At 38.5% G+C, this 20,535-nt stretch overlaps 1 protein-coding gene across 2 annotated transcripts in view; it reads left to right on the forward strand.

Moving 5' to 3' along the window:
• Positions 1-20,535, forward strand: part of IMPG2 (interphotoreceptor matrix proteoglycan 2) — a 77,749-nt gene that overhangs the window by 42,387 nt on the left and 14,827 nt on the right. For both annotated transcript variants that reach the window (XR_012085037.2, XM_072993882.2), the window contains exons 6-12: positions 7,011-7,060; positions 7,849-7,934; positions 8,641-8,799; positions 12,114-12,172; positions 13,628-13,645; positions 14,413-14,657; positions 15,831-15,895. Coding sequence is in view for 1 of the 2 variants with exons in the window: in XM_072993882.2 (XP_072849983.2) it covers positions 7,011-7,060; positions 7,849-7,934; positions 8,641-8,799; positions 12,114-12,172; positions 13,628-13,645; positions 14,413-14,657; positions 15,831-15,895 (682 nt within the window). In the remaining variant the exon portion in view is untranslated. The remainder of the gene's footprint in view (positions 1-7,010; positions 7,061-7,848; positions 7,935-8,640; positions 8,800-12,113; positions 12,173-13,627; positions 13,646-14,412; positions 14,658-15,830; positions 15,896-20,535) is intronic.

Raw genomic sequence — 20,535 nt, forward strand, 5'->3', positions numbered from 1 at the left:
GATAATGGAAGGACAGCTCAAGTACAATATAAAATAGATTGCACTGAAGATCTACAGTATTTAAGCATGAACCTGACCACTTCAAATTCCCCTGTGTGGACAGGCCCTAAGTCATTTAATTAAACCAACTTCAGCCCTGAGGTTATGTCATTGGCTTCAGAAAGATTTATTTAAGGATAAATTTGGTCCTCTCATTTTTGTGTGTGATTTCTTATTAGGATTTTGATTTTTAAGTAAAACAGAATGATACAGCTTAATACATACTAAAGGTTATCTAAATACCTCAAGTCATATGTGCATATGAGTTTTTATTGTTGTTGTTTTTATCTGTTTTGGATTTCTTTGCCTGCATAAAAATTTTCTCCCTTGAGATTTTTATGACTTTTAATGTCTAGTGTTTGTTAGTATTTCATGCTTTTTTAATGGTGCATGAGGATAGTATTGCTGCTAGAAAATGATGCACTTTTCATTGTGTTTTTCAAGATACTTTGGGACTGTTTTACTAGAAAGTGGTTTATGTATTTGAAGTGTTTTGGAAAGAGACAATTCAAAACTAGAAATAGGATTTGTGGAAATAATATTGCCGTAACTTTGCAGTTTGACTTTCATTATATAGAATTAATCTGTTATGGTGTTGTAGGACAAATCTTCTTCAGCTTCAGAAGGAAGTAGCTTATTGTCATTCAGTTTTTTCTTTTCTGAGATTCATATTTTATCAGGAAAAGGCACATTATTCCTTCTATCTTATGTTCCTCCGTTCCTTTAAATATGTATCACCAGCAATGTTAATTTGCTGACAAATTTTGCCTCACTAACTACCAAAATGTTCCTCCTCATGAGGCAACTTCAATGTGAGTCCAAATAATAGCTGTAGACCCCCCATAGCAAGAAAGTCTTGTTCCTTTCACCCTGAGGATAGCTGAAAGGGGGACCAACAAGTTATAACTGCTGCTTCGTTTATGAATTCCCTGTATTCCACTAGCGCTCACATTTTTCTCCTCATGGATCCTGTTCCTGTATTTTGGATCATTGGTAAGTTGCGGGTACACCAAACACCTTACTTTTAATTTAGTGGTAGTTAACAGGAGGTTAGTGTGGCCACTGAAACATTACCAAAAAGGAGGAAGTGCATCACCACAAGGGAAGACAAAAGAGAAATAGAATTTGCATGAAACTAAATGTGCTAACTGATATGTGCAGATGGAATACTGATGAAATTTTTATAATTAAAAATTTATAATTAATGTATAATTTAATAATTTAGAAATAATTACAGTGGATCTCATCTGAACAGTGAAGGTATTGACCAGATGCTGTGTGTGGCTGCTGAATCTGTTCTCTATGTGCTCACTGTGGATAGTGAGCATCAGAGTCCCTGATATCCACAATAGGTTTTTTCTTTCTCTAAATCAGACTTGACCTCAACAGCCTTTCAGATTGGAGATTTGCCCTTGTCCTCTGACAGTTCTTTAAATTGAGGGCTGCTTCACTGGAGGCACATACAGCTACTACTTAATCTGCAGCTACTACTTCGGAGTATTCACAGGAATTTCTGCCTTTTACCTTGTGCTTCTAACTTGAATGTTGTAGCTTAAAAGCTTTTAGTTATTTGAGGAAAACAAAGCTTTTCATAAAATCCCCACTGTCAAGAGCCACCCAGAGTACAGAACTTCCAGCTACAGACCTGCTTTGAAGACAGGAAATAGTTTGTGGCAAGTTGGAATGGAAATATGCTTTGGTTCCCCCCCCCCCATCAGATGGTTGTGGTCTGCACATGGTTTTAACCATCTGATTTATAAATTTGGTTGCTAAAGAAAGAAAAGAATGTTAGGCATGTGTGACAAGAAAAGATCTCCTGGACCAGTGATATGAGAAAAACAGAAAAGAGTTTGAATATAGATTTGAAGCAATAAACAAACAAACAAACAAACAAATAAATCTAACCATAGTAAAAATATAACAAGTAATTTACAATTTATTGTGCTTTGGAAATTCCTCAGACTAAGGTAGTCCACCCTTCCCTAACTAAGGGTAAAGCAAGTCTTGATTTGTGGGTGCAAACATGGAAATAAAAGTTAATTCCTTTTCCAGAGATCCCCTTTACAAACAACAGACTCTACTACTGGTTGTTCAGGGTTTTTCGGGCTCTTTGGCCGTGTTCTGAAGGTTGTTCTTCCTGACGTTTCGCCAGTCTCTGTGGCCGGCATCTTCAGAGGACAGCAACCTGTACTCTGGAGTAGTTGGCTTGGGAGTGCAGTATTTATGGCTGTGAGATAAGCTTTTGTCTTTTCCTGTAGATGGGTGATTAGTGTGTATTGTTGTGGGTGTAAGGGGAAGAGATTATCTGTTCCTGTGGTTGATGGGTGTCATTAGCTGGTCTTTTGTGTGTAGTGATCCCCTGTCCTTGTGGGCAGGTAGAGTTCGTTGACCTTTTGCACGTAGTATGTTTGATGGCTGGGAGCCAAGTTTTGTTGAAACTGTGCTTGTGCTTTTTTGTTGAAACTGTGCTTGTGCTTGTGGATTTCAATGGCTTCCCTGTGCAGTCTGACGTAATGATTGCTGGTGTTGTCCAGTATTTCAGTATTTTGAAATAGAATTTCATGTCCAGTTTGTTTCAGGGCATGTTCAGCTACTGCAGATTTTTCTGGTTGTTTTAGTCTGCAGTGTCTCTCATGTTCTTTGATTCTGGTGTGGATGCTTCATTTTGTGGTTCCAATATATACCTGGCCACAACTGCAAGGTATCCGGTATACTCCTGCCGTGGTGAGGGGGTCCCTTCTGTCCTTTGCTGACCAGAGTACAGTTTGCTGTCCTCTGAAGATGCCGGCCACAGAGACTGGTGAAACGCCAGGAAGAACAACCTTCAGAACACGGCCAAAGAGCCCGAAAAACCCAGAACAACCATTAGATCCCTGCCATGAAAGCCTTCGCGAATATATTAGACTCTACTACAGCTGTCACCATTGATTCCTATCCAGTACTGGGAAGAGGGCTTTCAACATTAAGATCATTGCTGAAGCCGCGAACCAACAAGCGGAACTCTTCTGGGTGGTACGTGACTTCACCAATCCTGGTCAAGAATGACCTTGTCCTATTGATTTCACTGTTAACCAATCACAGCCTTTTAAAAATCTAAGACTTAAGCCATATGGCATGATCTTGATGCCACCAACAATTTAGTTGATCTGGTGGAGTCACATTTTCTTCTCTGTCTGCCTGATTGGTTTAGTTTGGGCCTATAACATTGGAGGAGGTATCCAGGACGCTGGCTGTCTGCACACTGACTGCCTCCCAGCTTGACCCTGCCCTGCCCAGCTAATAAAAGTGGCCAATGGAGTTACAGTAGACTGGGCCATTGACATTGTTAATGGTTCACTGAGGGAGGGTTGCCTTCCCTCGCATGTATTATTTATTTATTTATTTATTTATTTATTTATTTATTTATTTAATTTATATCCCGCCCATCTGCTCTATACGACCACTCTAGGCGGCTTAATAAATTACATAAAACTTCAAATAACAATTACAAACCAGAAAGAGGGTAAAATAAATAGAAAAAAATGAGGGAAAGAATGAAGTATTGACTAGAGGCAAGGCCTGAATAAACATCCATGTTTTTAATTGTCTTTTGAAGATACCCAGCGTAGGGGCCGCGCGAATCTCCGGAGGGAGGTTGTTCCAGAGGCGAGGAGCCACCGCTGAGAAGGCCCAATTTCGTGTCTTTTCCTTCCGGGCCTCTCTCGGCATCATGTGATGGAAACCATTATCCAGCCCATTCTGAAATGACCAAATCTGGTGATGGATAACCTTAATAGAAAAAAAATGAATAGATATTGCAATGTCAATATGCATCTGTCTATATTGTTATTTGTGGATCAGACAAACTTGCAAAGTTCTTAATTCCTATGACTTCTTTTTGCTTAATCTGTTCTTGTACTACATGAACAAGATTGAGCACTGTGCAAACAGAAGATAGTTATGAGTTTAGACAAAGGCAGCATAATTCAACTGGCGGCTTACTCAGCAGTGGCTCTGTTCAAATCATGTATAGCTAGAGGAAGAGACACAGGAAATATTAATCACTTCCATTTCTCCTTTACATTGCTTCATAATAGTTGAATTAGGATTCATGTACTATGCCTCCTTAGTTAAATGTGAAAGAGGTGCCTGAATAGCAATATGCAATTATTCAATGTTCACATAATGGAGTTACAAGATGTGAGGGGTGAGGGCATGCAGGTTCCCACTCATAGGAGGAGTTTGTAAGCATGTTCAGGTAAATGTGTTTATCCTTGTGCCCTAGTTTTTAATGAATGTCTATCTTGCTGAGGGCTTGGGAGAGCTCACATGAATGCTTCTACTAATGCTTGTTAATAGCACATGTGCATCACCTAACTTGTTTCTGTGTTTCCACAGTCTCCCTTGTCAATGTATTCTTTAAAGTTTAAAGGACTGAGCATATGTATGACATATTTAATGTGTGTGTGTGTGTGTGTGTGTGTGTGTGTGTGTGTGTGTGTGTGTGTAAAACTGTTTCTGTATCATTCATTGAATGTTTGCTGATCTTTGTGTAGATCTTAAAAAGAAAAAAAATTAAGACACGGTATTAGTGCCTCTCTGATCAATAAGATGCACAAACAGTAAATGAATTTAAATTATGGCTGCTTAGATTTAGGTTGAATAACATGAAAACATGCCCTGTTGAGTAATCTGAAAGTTGTTTAAGGGGGGGGAACCACCACCCAGCGATAGAACGTGTGCTTGGCATGAGGAAAATGCTTAATTTCAATTTCTGACACATCAAATTCGGATAGGGAATTGGATAGGAGAAGCTAAAGCTCATTGCTCATCCCAACGAGAGTAGATCTAGATCAGACCTGTTGAATGAATGGGATTTGCTATGTTTATAAATCTGAATGATTTAGTAAGTTTATTTTAGTTGTGACTAGTTGAATTGAGACTCATTTCTGTGTGAAATAAAGCAGCTTTCTATGGTCATAAAGCTATGAAACTTGTGGGGAATTGCTAAAATGAAAGGTTTATATTAGAAATTAGGTTATTCCTTTTCTTAGCAGAGAACTGGACAGAAAAGCATAGAAAGTGTGGAAAGATTAGCCGAGTTCCACCTACCGGTCATGGGACACACAGACTCTCCATTTTGGAGTAAAATGATTATTCTAAATGCATTTGTAGAAGAAAGATATGAAGTTTACTCACTGTTATTATGTAGTTACAACCATAAGAAAAGGGACAAAATGGATTTTCTCACATGGAGAAAACCTCCATGCTTGCTTCTTGAAAGGTTGGTGAGGAAGAAGAAATAAACATAGAACCATAAACAAACAGGAAGAATTGGCCCAATGACAGAGGTGACTTTACCAATTAACCATGAGCAAGTTGTAAAATACAATAGGTCATGCCCCCTCCTACTGATTCTAAGTGTTAAGGCATGCAAACTTGCAATTTTCCCAACAGAAACCACTTTGCTGAAAGGAGACACTGGATAAATATCTGTAGGACAAAGGTTTGGTGATGGATTCCTCGCACTAACATGTCCTCCAAGTCCAGAATTCCATGCTGACTATATATTAAGTAATTTTGGAGTTGTTCGACGTCTTGATAAATTCGGCTATTCCTTATGATGGGTAGCATGTGGATTTATGCACATATCCAGTACCATATAAATTCAGTATCATGATGCAGACATAAAAACAAACATCTCTAGAGAATCTGTGCTATAAATTGTTTGGACAATTCCTGTCACTCTCCCACTTTCCAAAATTCAATGGAAAGACAGAGAATCTGGTATGGTTCATATATAGATATGGTTCATGTTCCTTGTACGCATGTTGCTGGGTATAGGGATGGTTCTGCATTTCATCTTGCGCAGAAGTATTCACAGGCTGAAATCCAGCAGTGTAACTTACGCTGCGTAAGGCTGATGATGTCATCACCTTTAAAGGTTATTCATAAATTAAAAATTTCAAGATGGCTTTTGAAATAATTCTGGCAGTTTCAAGCATATAGAAAATTTTCCTTAAAAATGGAAGAAGCAGCACTTCCAAGGACTGTATGCATCAATGTTCAGCTCCATAATTCAACAAACTGTTTTTATACATGTGAGCCAAGTGGAAGCATTGTCAAGGTTTCATTTATATCACAAAGGAAAATCATTTGGCATTACATCCCAGTAATAATGAGTCATATATCTAAACATAAGTTGTTTATTATAGGTATGATAAGAGTCATTGTTTTGTCCTTTCTGTACTGCCTATCACATATTTTTTTAGAATTTGGAATATCACCAGCAGAGTAATTCCACTAAATAATACGAACCCCTAAAAGAGATTTTATTTTCTCATATATTTTGCTTCCTACCATAAAGTTTCCACTGACTTCCATTGATGTCCTTCTTGTTTCATTAAATAATTGCTTACAGTAAAACTACTGAAGAAATCTTTAATATGAAAGTTCTGTCAACTCCTAGCCATCACCAGCAGTCAGCATATTAAGCATCCTCCATAGCAACAAGGGGGTTTCTCCCACTGGGAGTCTGTGTTGCTATGCTTTTTCTTCACCACCAGTACCCGCTCATTTATTTACTGTTCCATTTCATCAGGGCCAAACCCCCACCTCTCAATTGCCTTCTCCCTCACCACACGGTGGTGGTAGTGGACACAAAATTGAGGAGAAGCAGCAGCTATCTTTCACAGAATCACTGTAGCCCTATAGGATGGGCAGGAATACTGTAGAAGCAAGGTACTCCCCACACTTCACATTTTAAGAGAACCAATTCCTGTGTTATGAGGCCAAGTGAGTACATCTTGCCTGAGCCCCTTCCCCAACAGACTGTGGATCCTGCATTGCATAAAAGTTGCAGATAAGTCATACCCCTCAGTTTGGAAATATCCTCCTGAGGCTTAAAGAAAGTAAAAGGAATGTTATTTTGAACAAAAGTGGAACTTTTATTCCGTTTTTACACTTACTGGTTTTGTTGTCTTTGTTTTCAGTACTGGGATATCAACAGCTTCTCCACCTGGTGATGCTACCACATTAAGAGGTATGTTCTTCATTATTTATAGATTCACTGCTCAGTAAATGGATGGGGAGAGTTAACAATGGGCAGGATTCTCTCCCCACACCCTTCAATGGAATCTCCTGGGCTTTTTTGTATATACAGTTTGTAAGGTGTTTAGCCACATCAGCAACAAACAAGAGGGCAGAATCTTCTGCACAGGAATCTGTGCTGGAGCACCAGTGAGGGAACTGTGGTGCTTCAGCTTGCATAGATCAGAGTTTATCAGGCCAAAACAAAAAAGAAAAAGAAAAAACAACAAAGACGAAAATATTGTGTCACCTTAGAGACTTAATTGCTATATTTTAATGTGAGCTTTTGTGGACAAATCCACTTCCTCAGACATAACAGAGTTTGTGTCACTGTTGTTCTAGATACATTGCCAAGAAGCAAGGAGTAAAATTAAGGCAAAATGCCTAATACAATTTTATTGATTTACAATGTTCACCATTTTAAAATGTTATAAACATTTCAAAGGTTTGGATTGGACCCCAGCATAATAGTACCATACCTAGACTATGTCAGTTGAAATCAATAGGGCAAGTCACTCATGACTAACGTAAATCCAATAGATTTGAGTGGATCTAACTCTACATACAGTTGAGGTAGTCTCCCTCCCCTTTATTTTGACTTGGTTTTTTTTTTCAAGGCAACATGTTTAGTTTTTGGGGTTGTTTTATTTTTACTTTATTTGCTGATGTGAAACAGATAACCATATTCTGACATCTAGCGAATACATATTTAGCAAAAGAATGTGACTTTTACTTCCTTAGATGCAGCTGCCAATGTTCCACCACCTGATGTGGTTTCAATTGAGAGTCCCACAGATATAATCACTGACAAGACAGAAGACATTGAAGTATGTATAATGAGCATTTTGACTTGTTGAGGAGCAGGAGAGTGTACTGACTCACACCAAGAAAAGGATGGATTTTAAATGTAATTAAATTATTTGTGTTTTTAAGACAATTTCCAGAAGGCAAATCAAGATCAATGGAACATCAAAAAGCCCTGTTATGCTCAGCAGATGTTCTCCTAATTGTGTAAAGTGTACTCAGATTGGATTTTCATTTCTAAGTCTTTCAAGGCTGGCATATCTTAAAAACTGTGCCCTTTGTTTTGAAGCATCTGTTTTTATTTTCTGTTCAGCCACGTTGCAATGTCAAAGGAGCAGATATTTGAAATGTAATTTGTATTTTAAATATGTTCTTAGTCATATGTATAGAGAGGTCAACAAACAATTAGCAACCTCATGAATCTGCCCCTGAGGTCACATACTGTAGTTTTTTCTGTTCCTGACATCCACATATAAGAGCTGGACTTTTACAAAGGGGAAGAATACACACCTAGTCTTCCATACAAGTTAGACTCTTGATCCCACCTACTGGTCAAGGGGTAGACTAGATGATCCATAAGATCCCTTCCAGCTCTGTGGTTCTAAGATAATGATGATTAGCATTAGTAGAGCTATTCACTCTAATTAATATACTCCAGAAAATACTGCTGAAAGGAATATTTTTTATTTTATTTTAATTCCCTAATAAATGTGTTTAATTTTTCCTCAGGCCAACAATGAGATAAAGCAAGATGAAAAATTGCTGAAACCATCTCCTGAACAAATGGTTGAATTCAGTATTCTTCTCCCTGAAGAAAAATATACCAATGAGCTGAGTGACCCCTCTACTGAAGAGTACCAACAACTTTCTCTACAGTTTATTTCAGAAGTAATTGCATTTACTCCATTTGCCTCTACATTTTTGCTACATGTCTCAAGAAGCTAGTAACAAGTGTACATGTTTTAGGTAACTTCATTAGCATATCCCCACCCCATGGCCAAAGGCTAAATTCTTCAAATAGTTGCCTAATATAATGCAAAGACTGTATGTTTTCCTCTGAGATGGGGAGGCGTGAGGGCTTATGTCTCCTTGGTAGTATTCACTTAAAGAAAAATAGAATGTAATATCATGATCAGAAATCTGTCACACAATCACAGACCAACAAAAGGGAGCAAGGATAGGAAAACTATATGCATAATGGTTCTATGTGTGTTTTCCCCACATAACTAGCTACCTGAGTGGGTTTTTAAGTGGATTGTTGTGCCTTGCTGCTTTGAATATTTTTGGTATATCTTTTGTTTGCCGTATCGAAGTGTGTAATTTGTTTGATCATTTTTAGTGTTTGTATTAGCCTTTTGTTTCTGATCATGGGGTGTTCTTGGCAAAGATACTGGAGTGGCATTGTCATTTCCTATTCCACTACGGGAAGCAGTGGAATATAGGAGGGCCTGGCGTGCGCTGGTCCATGGGGTCACGAAGAGTCGGACACGACTAAATGACTAAACGAACGAAGTGTTTGTATACTTGCTATTTTTAGCTCAAAATATTGTCTATTAATGATGTAAGCCACCTTGGGTCCTTTTTAAGAAGAAAGGCAGGATAAAAACATAAGTAAATAAATAAACAAGGAAGATGAAGAAAAGATAAACGTTGGCAGCTGCTACGTGTCCTTCAGAAATTGTACCTGAGTGTGCTTCCAGGTGGAGATGTTTTCAAGTGTTGGGAACACATATTTCGTATACCTGATAGCTTTATTGATACCCATACTGTTCTATGCTAGTTGAAACAACTGACTAGAAACTGGCAGTATTTGTGCATTCCAAGAGAAATACAGTTCTGGAAAAGGTCAGTCTTGGCTGGTAACATTTGTTGTTATACCTCTCTCATCCTATAAATTTGCATATTACTATATCACAGAATAATCTATACAGTTTTTCTGCAAATGTGGTCCTGTGGTACTGCCAAGGATCAAAATATGGTACCAAATATGGAAAGGATGGTAATGTCCATATTTTGAACCATATACCCTATTGATATATTATATTCAGCTGCTTATGGATGTTGATTATATGGAAAGATGCTATCGCTCTTTGCTCTAAGGCAATTCACATCAGTCAGAATTCCTGGATGGCCACACTATTTTGTCAAATAGTTTCCTGAGAAAATGCAGGCTAATAATGACAGTTCTTCAGTTTTATTATTGGCGTTTTAAAATTTTGAACAGTAAAACAGTTTCTGCATGTTCCTCCTGCAAAGTTTCCTGTTGTTTGGTGTGGAGGCCTGCATGTTTTACCTATGTTTTTTGTAATATGTTCCAAGGGCTGGGATGAAAGATCACATATTTGTACTCTGGCTCCATGCCCTCTGACTGAGAGAGACCACCTCACCCACCAACAAAAACGCTTCTCATAACTCTCTCATTACTTCACACAGCCTTCCTGTGAAGTTATGGGGGCTGAGATCTTTGTTTCTCTCTTCATCTGCTGAGAAAAGCTGGCACTGAGGAATGTAAACTCTCTGAGATCTGGAAAGCTTTTTAGTGTACCCTGCCCTCTTTCAGGATATAAGCTCACAGATGCAGGTGTATTCATACTGACCTCATATTATTGCTGTAACTATAAACCTTCCTCCTTTCTTTGTAATTTTTGACCTTCTCATAACCTTCCATCTGTTGTTTGGGGAAGAAGAATATTGAGCTTTGATCCTCTCTTACAAAAGTAAATGCAACAGCTCAGCTCAAATCTGATTTGAACAATAGTCAAGTATCCAGTTTCTCAATGCCACCATGCAAATACAACACTAGTTTTGACTTGACTAGCCAGTTGACAGTAAATAAATGTGTTCTGTAAGAGTTTCTGGCTTGTGCTGCTCTCTGAATACCCTTGTCCAACTTAGACAGTTGTTATTTTAGGATCTATGAATATAATAATTATATATGAAATAATAATTATAATAAATAATAATAATTATAATATTTTTTACCAACTCACCTGGATGTGGCCTTGGTAAACCCTGTAGAATTAGTACACTGATCCAGTCTTCTGACAGTGTATCCCTTGGGAAACAGAACCCTCTCTATCCTACAGCCAGAGGGAATCACTGCAATCATTATATGTGGCTGCATTAAGCCAGACATCTTAGTTTTCCTAGAGAAGCAGCCAAGTAACAGTGCCATAGTATAAAAGAAAGAAATGTCTGATCGGACAAAGGCCACTTGGCATCTGACTGTTCCTTTCATCCTTTGCCTAGTTCTCAATGTGCTTGGACAAAGACACCCTTCCAATTTGGCAGTCTTTGGATGGTGGAGATTCTAGGCAGAGATTCTTACTGAGAAGGAATGAATACAGAGTTGAAAAGTCAAATTGCTTTCTTGTGAAGCTGCATTGTCTTGAGATGTGAGACACATTCCTCTAATTCCTTCATTTTAAGTTACTAGACTGAACTGCCACCTCAGCAGGTCACCTTATAGAATCCACAGCCTTTGCATAATGTATTTTATAAACAGCATTAATCAATTTTTAAAAGTTCTATTATAAAAATAAAAGTTCTCTCCTTTCAGAATGGTTATTTTAAAAACTGGTAGATTAAAAAATATTTTAGATATACCGGAAGCCTTTTTATGCAATAAAACAGTGTTTCAGTTTTCACTGCTAGATTCACAGCAAGCCGAATAAAGCCCTAGTAGCAGGAGATCCCTTTACACAAATATCCTTTTATATTACCTGTGTAGGAGAGAAAAGAAGAGCAGTGTTAGAGCTATTCACTTTGTTTAAAAGAGAAAATAAACTAAGGAGATATTTGCTACTCCACTGGTGAAAAAACAGAATACACTGTGAAAATTTAATTAGAGTACTGCCCTAAGTAGAAAAGGTGACTTTGCTAATGTTTTTGAATTCTGAATATGAGACATTCCTTGAGTAATATGTAGAAGGAATGGCTCAGCCAATAAACTAGTAGAAAACACCATTTTAAACCTAATTTTTTATTTTTTATTTGTGCTGTCACATTTTGCTGGCACAATGGTACTTTGTGTTTATTCTACCCACAAATCTCATCATCCCTAGCTAACCATATGTAACTAAAGATATTCCTAGAAGGAATACATCTGGAACCTGCATGACAAATGAGTATGTGCTAGATGAAACAGACAGAAAGTATCTAGAAATGGAAAAATGCATACTGTTTTTTTCTCTTTCAAATAGATTCAAAAGGCATATGAGGAACTGCCTGGATACAAGAAGATTCATGTGACTAAATTCAGGTATGAAATTCTTATGTCAATGTTGTTACAAACCAAATTAGTAAGACATGAGCCACATTTCTTTAAATTCACCACCTTGGATTTATTGCATGTTTATTGGTTTTACTGTTTTTAAATTTGTAATGCTTCCCAGAGTAGACCTTTGGTCTAGATGGGTGGGGTATAAATATAATAAAATCAAATCAAAATAAAATATTAAAAATTATCTATCATTTATTCTGTCTCTTCTGCAGCCACACAGATAACTATGTACCAGTCCACTATTCTATCTACCTTGTAACCATGTATATAATTGTGGCCAAATTTTGTGATGGTCTTTTTTCTTTTTTGCATCTACCCAATCTGATAGTATGTCCATTTCTGCGGTTTCAAGGAAAGACTTCCCCTTGTCAATCACATTTTTTTTAAAAAAAGTGTGATACTCAATGAATTGAAATATATTTAACTTCTGACTCATTGAGCTTTTTTTTATGGGAAATGCCCATGCTAAGCAGCACACTTTTAGGTGTTGCAAAACACTTATAATTTATTTCAGGAAAACATAATGAAGAAGCTCCCTTAGGAACCTGCAAGGCATGACCTTTTTTCCACTGCACTAATGCTCTTGAACAGAATAGTTTTGTTTACAGCAGACACATTATTATTATTATTATTATTATTATTATTATTATTATTATTATTATTATTATTATTATTATTATTATTATTATTATTATTATTATTATTATTATTATTATTATGTTGTTGTTGTTGTTGTTGTTGTTGTTGTTGTTGTTGTTGTTGTTGTTGTTGTTGTTGTTAATCACATGAATATCCTCCAATTTCTTCAGACTATTGGGGGTATGTGAGTTTCCACACAAAATGAAATTGTTCATATGGGCAATAGTCCAAGTGACCCAATAATGTTTTGTAGCGGAGCTGGTGTTTGTAGCCAGGACTCCCCATTCTAAGAATGGTTTTAACAAGGCTGTTTGGTTCATCTCATCACCCTGCCTTGTTCACGGACTTTTTTCCAAGGGTTTCAGACATTGCTGTCCTCCATTTTAAAGCTCCCATTGTTTTCCAGTGCACTTCCATCTTTTCTCTTAGCACAGAAAAATCACTAAGGACAAAAAGATGAAATGGTGGCATAGTGCCTTCTAAGTGATGGCATGAGGAGCCTTACATCTCAAAAAGCTCTAAGTCCAAAACCTAGTGCACTGCATCACAGTGTAAGCAAAGCCATATTAGTGGTTTCTTAAGATAGTTATTTTTAAAAAATGGGTTGAGTTGTACTAGAATATAAATTTGGTACAGTATAAAAGTTGAATAATCATGAAGAACTATGAACAATTATTTACAAAAAAATGTGGCATGCATTCTCATGGCCTTCATGAATGTGGTGGTAGGGATGGTTTGTAATGGGAAAACCCTTTTTAAAATTCTGTTTTTACTTTTTCTTGCTCCAATATATAGGCCTCCTCAGGAAGACAGGTAATGGACACTTCCTGAATATATATGTGTATGTGCGATACTGATAGTTTATTAGTGTGCTACATTATAAGGAGGTGTCTAGTTCCACTGAAAGATTCAGAAAGAAAACTACAGCATGAAAGCTGATAAAATAAATTCACTCCGAAGTTCTGTACTTCTGCCAAATGCTACTCATAGTCTTTGGAAAACAGATCCTGATGTTTCAGCAATGCCCCAAAGTACCAGCTGTGCAATGAAATGATTTCAAGACATTATTCAACATAAGAGCAGGCAGTGAAATATGACATGGACTGTGACATCAGGGCAGTGGACAAATGCTTGACATTCCAACAGCTGGTTCATTAAGAAAAAAGAATGAACACTCACTACAACACTAGACAACACTAGTTGTTAACTGAAATAGCTAATTGGTGCCCATCTAAACTTTTTTTCCTAAGGCTAATTGCCTTAAATAATTTTCATCAGGATCACAATGGGAGGGAGCTGTTAGATATCCCCTCCTCACTTTACAATTGATCTGGAAATCATTTTGTTTCTAGTATGAAATGAATTTAAAAATTCCTTACCCAATGAGAATAATGTCTAATTTGATCCTTAGACTTGGAATGTTTATTTCCTAGAATTAGCCATTGTCAAAAATGTAGAAACAAGGATCACAAATAAATAAATTGTGCAACTTGTAAAAATGAGTGCAAACAAGATGTTTGAGAAAGTAACAGTTGTACTGTACTGATATCTATCTGATAGCTCTTTCTTTAATGTTTTAGTGGTGTGGAGGTTCTATACACTGTGATTTTTGATGGGGAAGCTATCAGCAATGCTACTTGGGACTTGATTAACCTTCAGTCCAACAAAGTGGAAGACAACTCCTTTCTAGAGATTGAAGATAACCCAACTGTTGTTTACACAATCAGTGACTTCAGACATTTTATTGCCGAAATTCTTCATAAGAACTCGTTACTTGAGAATGCCTCATTAAACTTGAATCCTGAGTCTCTTCAGCTTATTAATGGTGTGTATTGAGTAAGAAACCTTGCAATTCAATTGACTAGAATTCACTCCAAAATATGTTGTGATATAACTACCTGCCATTAGGAATTCAGTTTGCTTGTTTGTTTGCATTTTTATCCTGCCCAACTAGCAACAAAACTACTGCTCTGGGCGGCAAACACAACCAAACATAACAATAATAGAAAGCAATAAAAATTGGTAGGAAAAGGGTGAAATCTCAGAACAATGATAGGTGAAAACCAATGAGTGCAATAGTGATAGGGCCCAGATTTATTCTTGAAGCCCTAGTTCAGGAGCCCTCTTTTGTCTTTCTCTAGTAAGACCTCTAAAACCCTTATTTATTTGAATTAATAATCAAATGGTCTTTACTTGTACTCTCATTATGTGTAGTCCATGGATTATGAAGTACTGGCAAAGTGCCCTCCAAATGTCCAGTAAAAAGTGACTAAGGGAAATGGAAGGAAGCTATAATCAGCGGTTCCTCTCAAACACCTCAATCATAGTCAAGCCTGAGAAACATATACCTATATTAATCAGTCCTCCCAGTTGATATATTTGCATTTGTAAGATTCCTGCATGCTAAATGCAACAAAACCTTTAAGATCACACTTATTTTGGCCTAAAGCATCTCATGTTCACATAGGCAGCAAATAAGCCAACAGCGTCCTTTGAAACATCATATGAGATCCTGGGAAATAAACCGGTATCCATACTGCAAATGCTTTCCTCAGTCTCTCAACATAGGCAGATGCACATATTTATTCTGTTTGTTCTTAGCCACAACAACATGGCAGAGTTTCCTGTCTCTTTGGGACTGGAGACATATGTGTGTATGTGTATGTAATTAAGAGAGTTATAATTTCATGAGTTCTGTGGGGAAGGTACTAGGCATGTTAGTCCTAGGAAATATGTAGAACCTTTCTTCTGATAAGAGCCTAACTCTGTGCGTACAGAACCTAGAATTCACTTTGATGTGAATACAGGGAATACAAAATGATCCTTTGGGATGGGTAAGGGGTTGAATTATGCTGTAGGTTTTCTCTCCAAATTCTTGTTAGGAATATCGCATTTAAAAATACATGTTTTTCTTTAATGAGTTAGAATATGAAATATGTGCACTTGTAATCAAGCCATTTAAAGCATTAAAGAATTTTCATTATTGCTTCCCTCACAGTAAAAGAAGTGGTCACGTCTATAACAGAAGACCCAACCCAGATTACTACTCAGCCTATTGATTATGTAAGTTCATTGTCCTTGATTATCACCTCTGTGTAGTCTCCTTTTGCCTTTCAACCACTTACCAAGTCATCTAACTGGTTCAAGAACAGTACCTGAAACATGGTCTTCCAAATGCTCTGTAAAGCCTCAAATGTTCTTAAATCCTTCATTTAACAACACATGCTTAATGAGATTTAAGTGATTTGTGGAATCTTTTCTATTGAATTGTTTGTATACCTTTGTGAATAAGCTTCAATATATATTGAGTATTTTGCTAGTGGAAAAATGCTGAAAATAGCTTGTTTTTGCAGAGTGGTCTTTCTATCCTATTAAGTCTTATTCTCTCTCTCTCAATGGTATGTGCAATAACTCAGAATCTGCCAAAACTATATTATGTCTCTTAATGTAATGTACCATTTTGAGAGTATAAGATGTCAGAGGAACAGATCTCTCCATTTAAACAGATGATGAGGTGCAATTCCTGGCAACCATACACAAATGCTCCAAACATGTCTATTGCAAAGCAATCGCTCCCAGTCTTTCTGGTTATTTTATTACTTAATGCAGCACATTTCTCTGTAGCTTGCACAGTATTTTGCTTTCACAGTTTTGTTCACATTTTTGAGATTCCTGTAAATGCTCATTACTGGTATGACAGTCAATGAAGATGGGGAAAGAGTGAAAGGGAAGAATGAAAACAGATTCAGAACTGGAACTCCAGTGTCCCACCTTGTTTGTCAGGGAATCTAGCTCTTTCCAGAATCACTCCCTTAGCCTTGTTGTGACATTTATTTGAGGGCTTGCAAGGAGGTAAATGAATCCAGAATAGACATGGTATATTCATATTTATATCCCAGGAGATACGAATATGAACCATGGCACTACAGGTGCCATGGAGGCCCATTCCCTCCCCTGTGGGGAAATCCCCAGGGAACCCTGCTTGGAAGCCAGCCAAGCAGCAGTTGCATGAAAACCAGGGAGAGCTCTGATAAATGAAGACACTGCAGACTTTATCTTGTTAGTATTCAGGTACCGGTAGAGAAGAAGAAGATTAATAATATGGCTACCTTCTTCACCCCGGACGTTTTTATTAAGCACGCAAAACAAGCAAAATTAGCATAAGATAAGAATTTGGCCATAGAGGCGTCGTGTGGTTATCAGTCTTAAGGCATTCCACGCCTGCGCAGAGAGAGAATCATAGAACAATGCATCTTTATACTACAATAACTTGATTATGCTAAACACCAGTGATGTATCCCTTAATAGCCACAAGATGGAACTTTAGCTTGGGTTGTGAACCCTGTTAATGAGGAAAAAGCAGAAAATTTAAAGTATACAGAACTTTTGCAACAACCATAGGAACAATCTGACCCAGAAACCCCTCTGCCTGAGGTTTGCTTCTGCAAAAGAAATTTAAGCGTTAAGTGTGCTCTTTCCACAATTGCTTGCCCTGTGGAATTAAAAGGAATCTCATGCTTCAGTGAGAGTCCCCATTGAACATAAGATTCTTGAAAGGCAGATGATATATAGACAGGTCCATTGTCCAGTCTTCAGGCCTAGGATGGCCCATTACAGCAATTGTTCCAAATGTAATGTTGAATAACTTGTCTTGCAGTCTCTCCATGAAGAGGAGATGCCCAAATAAAACCCAGAAAATGTATCCACAGTCAAATGTAATTTAGGCAAAAACCTGCACTTGTGTGACATCCACGTGCCAACTACAATGTCTCTTGCCTGAGTCATTGGGATTGAAAACATTCTGTGAAACATATTTACAGAGTAATGAAACATGTCATGAGAAGCAAATAGGATCAGAAAAAAGACTAAAGCACATGAATTCTGCTTGAAAGCTGAATCAGCAACAGCATTCCCTTCAGTAATAAATCCCAGAAGTTGAGGGTGGGAACATATATGGGCAATGGAACAGAATGCTGTTCTGCTTTAAAGTAACAAAGTCAGGGAAACAGTGAAAACAAATCCTTATCTATGGAAGGAGACAGATATTTAAAAAAGCAAATGCCTAAAAAGCTTATAAACGTGTGTCTACAATAAAGTTAAACTCATCGTTAGAAAAAAGTTCAAACGCTGCCACGTGGCAACACCTTGGAAAGGCAAACCATCTGTGAAAAGCATCTGTGGAAAAACAAGTGGTTAATTGATAAGAAACACAGGAAAGCAGTCACTTGTCTTTTGGAGAATTCAGCATCACCCTGCAGAAAAGAAAATAGAGTTAATATGTCCCTGACAATTGTGGCAACATCTGGAACGATGCCTTGGCAAAACAAATTTGCAACTGCTTTAACACAGGAGTACAAGTTCAAGCGAGTACATGGCCCATCTTGTCAGTAGAGAATTGCAGTTGATAGCCATGGCGTAGCTAAGATAGCACATGAAAGAGGAATGCTCTCAGTAGGCAAGCGAGCTTGCAGTCGAAGTTGCTGAGAGATCAGCTGTAAGAAGCCTTCATTGATGCAGTGATAAGGATGATGTCAGCTGGAGTTACCCCAATAACAATAACAGGTGAAGAACGACCAGGGAGTGCAGAGAACAACGGTGAGAGATCATTAGTAGACAATACCAAAACTGATGTGCCCAATTGATATCTCAATGGTATAGATGCAAAAGTTTATGCCCAGTCTGTTGATTTTTCTGTGGGCTGCACAAAAACCCTTCTGCAAGAAGACTGTAGGTTGCCAAATGATTCTCCATTTAGACTGTCCGAACACAATGGCATTCTCTTGGCAGAACGCCCAGAATCGCTGATAAGAAGAGAGAACTAAGTCTGGGCATTGCGCCAGGTGTGGACCTTGAATTTGTTACTTCACACAGGCAGAGAAAACAATACAGACTTTATGTCCTAGCAGGCTGCACTGAATCCGTGGATGAGATTATAGGTCCCATCACGCTGAGATATTCAGGAAACTGCTAAGCAATGCAAGGTGTGATAGAATTTGTAGTTCTAGAAAGAACATGGAACATAGTGTCCAGGATGTTACAAGTGGCTTGAGAGTAACAATGCTTTCTCCAGATTGGAAGGTGATGGGGGAAGCGCTTTAAGGAATTGTTTCACCTCCTCCCACCCCATACGCATTTTTCTCTCTTACTGGCCAGGTGGGGGGGGGCAATCTTTCTCAGCTATGACTGTCCAGCTGAGTAGGATTTTTCACCCAAACCTGAATGTTTGCCATGCGAGTTATCAGTCCTGGCACAACATTCAAGCTGAGACAAACAAAATCAGTGCATGTAAAAACCAGAACAGTGTAGCCTTGAGGAATAGCGGCACATTTAGCTTTAGAAACATAGACCCATTGTGGCAGTTCAAAACAGGCCTCCTGTTGGGCTGTCCCCCTTACATTTTCTTCCTCCTCCCCTTCTGATTTCTCACAAGACACATGGCATGCTTGTAAAGCTTCTTTTGTATACCAGCCCGTGACATCACATGAATCCTGCAGATCCCCTATTATTCTCTCTTGGCCTGGGGGCGGCCCTGGGTCCCATTTCCCTGGGTCCCATTTCCCATGTGACCTTGGCTGACTGAGAACTGCGTCCATGAGACAGACTTGAACAGCAGAAGCGAATATACCTTCTCCCATAATAATTGGCTGACGTACAGAACCAACAGCATTAATTTCTGCTTGCTTAGTTGCTAAATCTCGCCATCCTTGAAGGCAAATGAGTCCTTCTGCTGGTGGAAGGAGACCCCTACTCCAGTCACTAGGGGCCGGCCGTTGGGTGAATGAGGATTCCGGGAGAGTCTGTGTCTGTTTGTCCTTGAGACTGAGTTGCAGTTCGCGGACGCCTTGATATGGGAGCAGTTCAGAACTATGAGAAACTGCCGCGGCATCTCCCTGTGCCTGTGCTTGTGTTCCCTGAACGCCAGGATAAGCAGTTTCTAAAGCAGCACCCATTGTATCCATTAAAGGACAGTTAGAAATTTTGTTCTCAGTTGCCTGATGAACGGCAGGACTGGGAGACAATGCTGAGGTCTTCCCAGGCTGAGGCTCGGTTGGCTGGGCAGAATGAGACAGAGAGTCCAGCAGTGGAACCGAGGGGGCTGGTGTGAGAGGAAGGGGAGGCAAAATTTGAGGGAGTTGTTTGAACAGATTATTTTCAATTTCTTGATCGAAAAGAATGTTCCGTGGTGGTGCCAAGCCTTGAAGGCAAGTACACACTTTGCAGCATGTAGAAAGCACTTTTGCTGTAACTCTTGGATGTCCCTGTAAACAGCTGCCTATTTTAGACCATTCCTTGAGGTCCAGTGTCCCTTCTTCGGGGATCCAGGGGCATACATCCCGAATAGTATGAACTAAATCTTCCACTTCTGTGCGTGTGGTCGTGTGACCATTCCTTTTTAATAAGAAGTGGAGGTCCTGTACTTCCTGAAGATTAGATACAAAGCTCCCCATGTTGCCTGGAGTCTAGGTGTCTAACTTGACAAATTCAACACTCACCCGGGATCCTTGCGGATGTGTGACGTCTGGAACCCTTGCAGGGCGAGGGCAGTGTGAATTGCCGCGCTGTTGCGTTGCTCAGAGAGAGAATCATAGAACAATGCATCTTTATACTACAATAACTTGATTATGCTAAATACCAGTGATGTATCCCTTAATAGCCACAAGATGGAACTTTAGACTACAAAATCCCCACACTCCCCCCAGAAC

This window comes from Pogona vitticeps, chromosome 3 (assembly GCF_051106095.1).
Source record: "Pogona vitticeps strain Pit_001003342236 chromosome 3, PviZW2.1, whole genome shotgun sequence".
Lineage (NCBI taxonomy): Eukaryota > Metazoa > Chordata > Lepidosauria > Squamata > Agamidae > Pogona > Pogona vitticeps.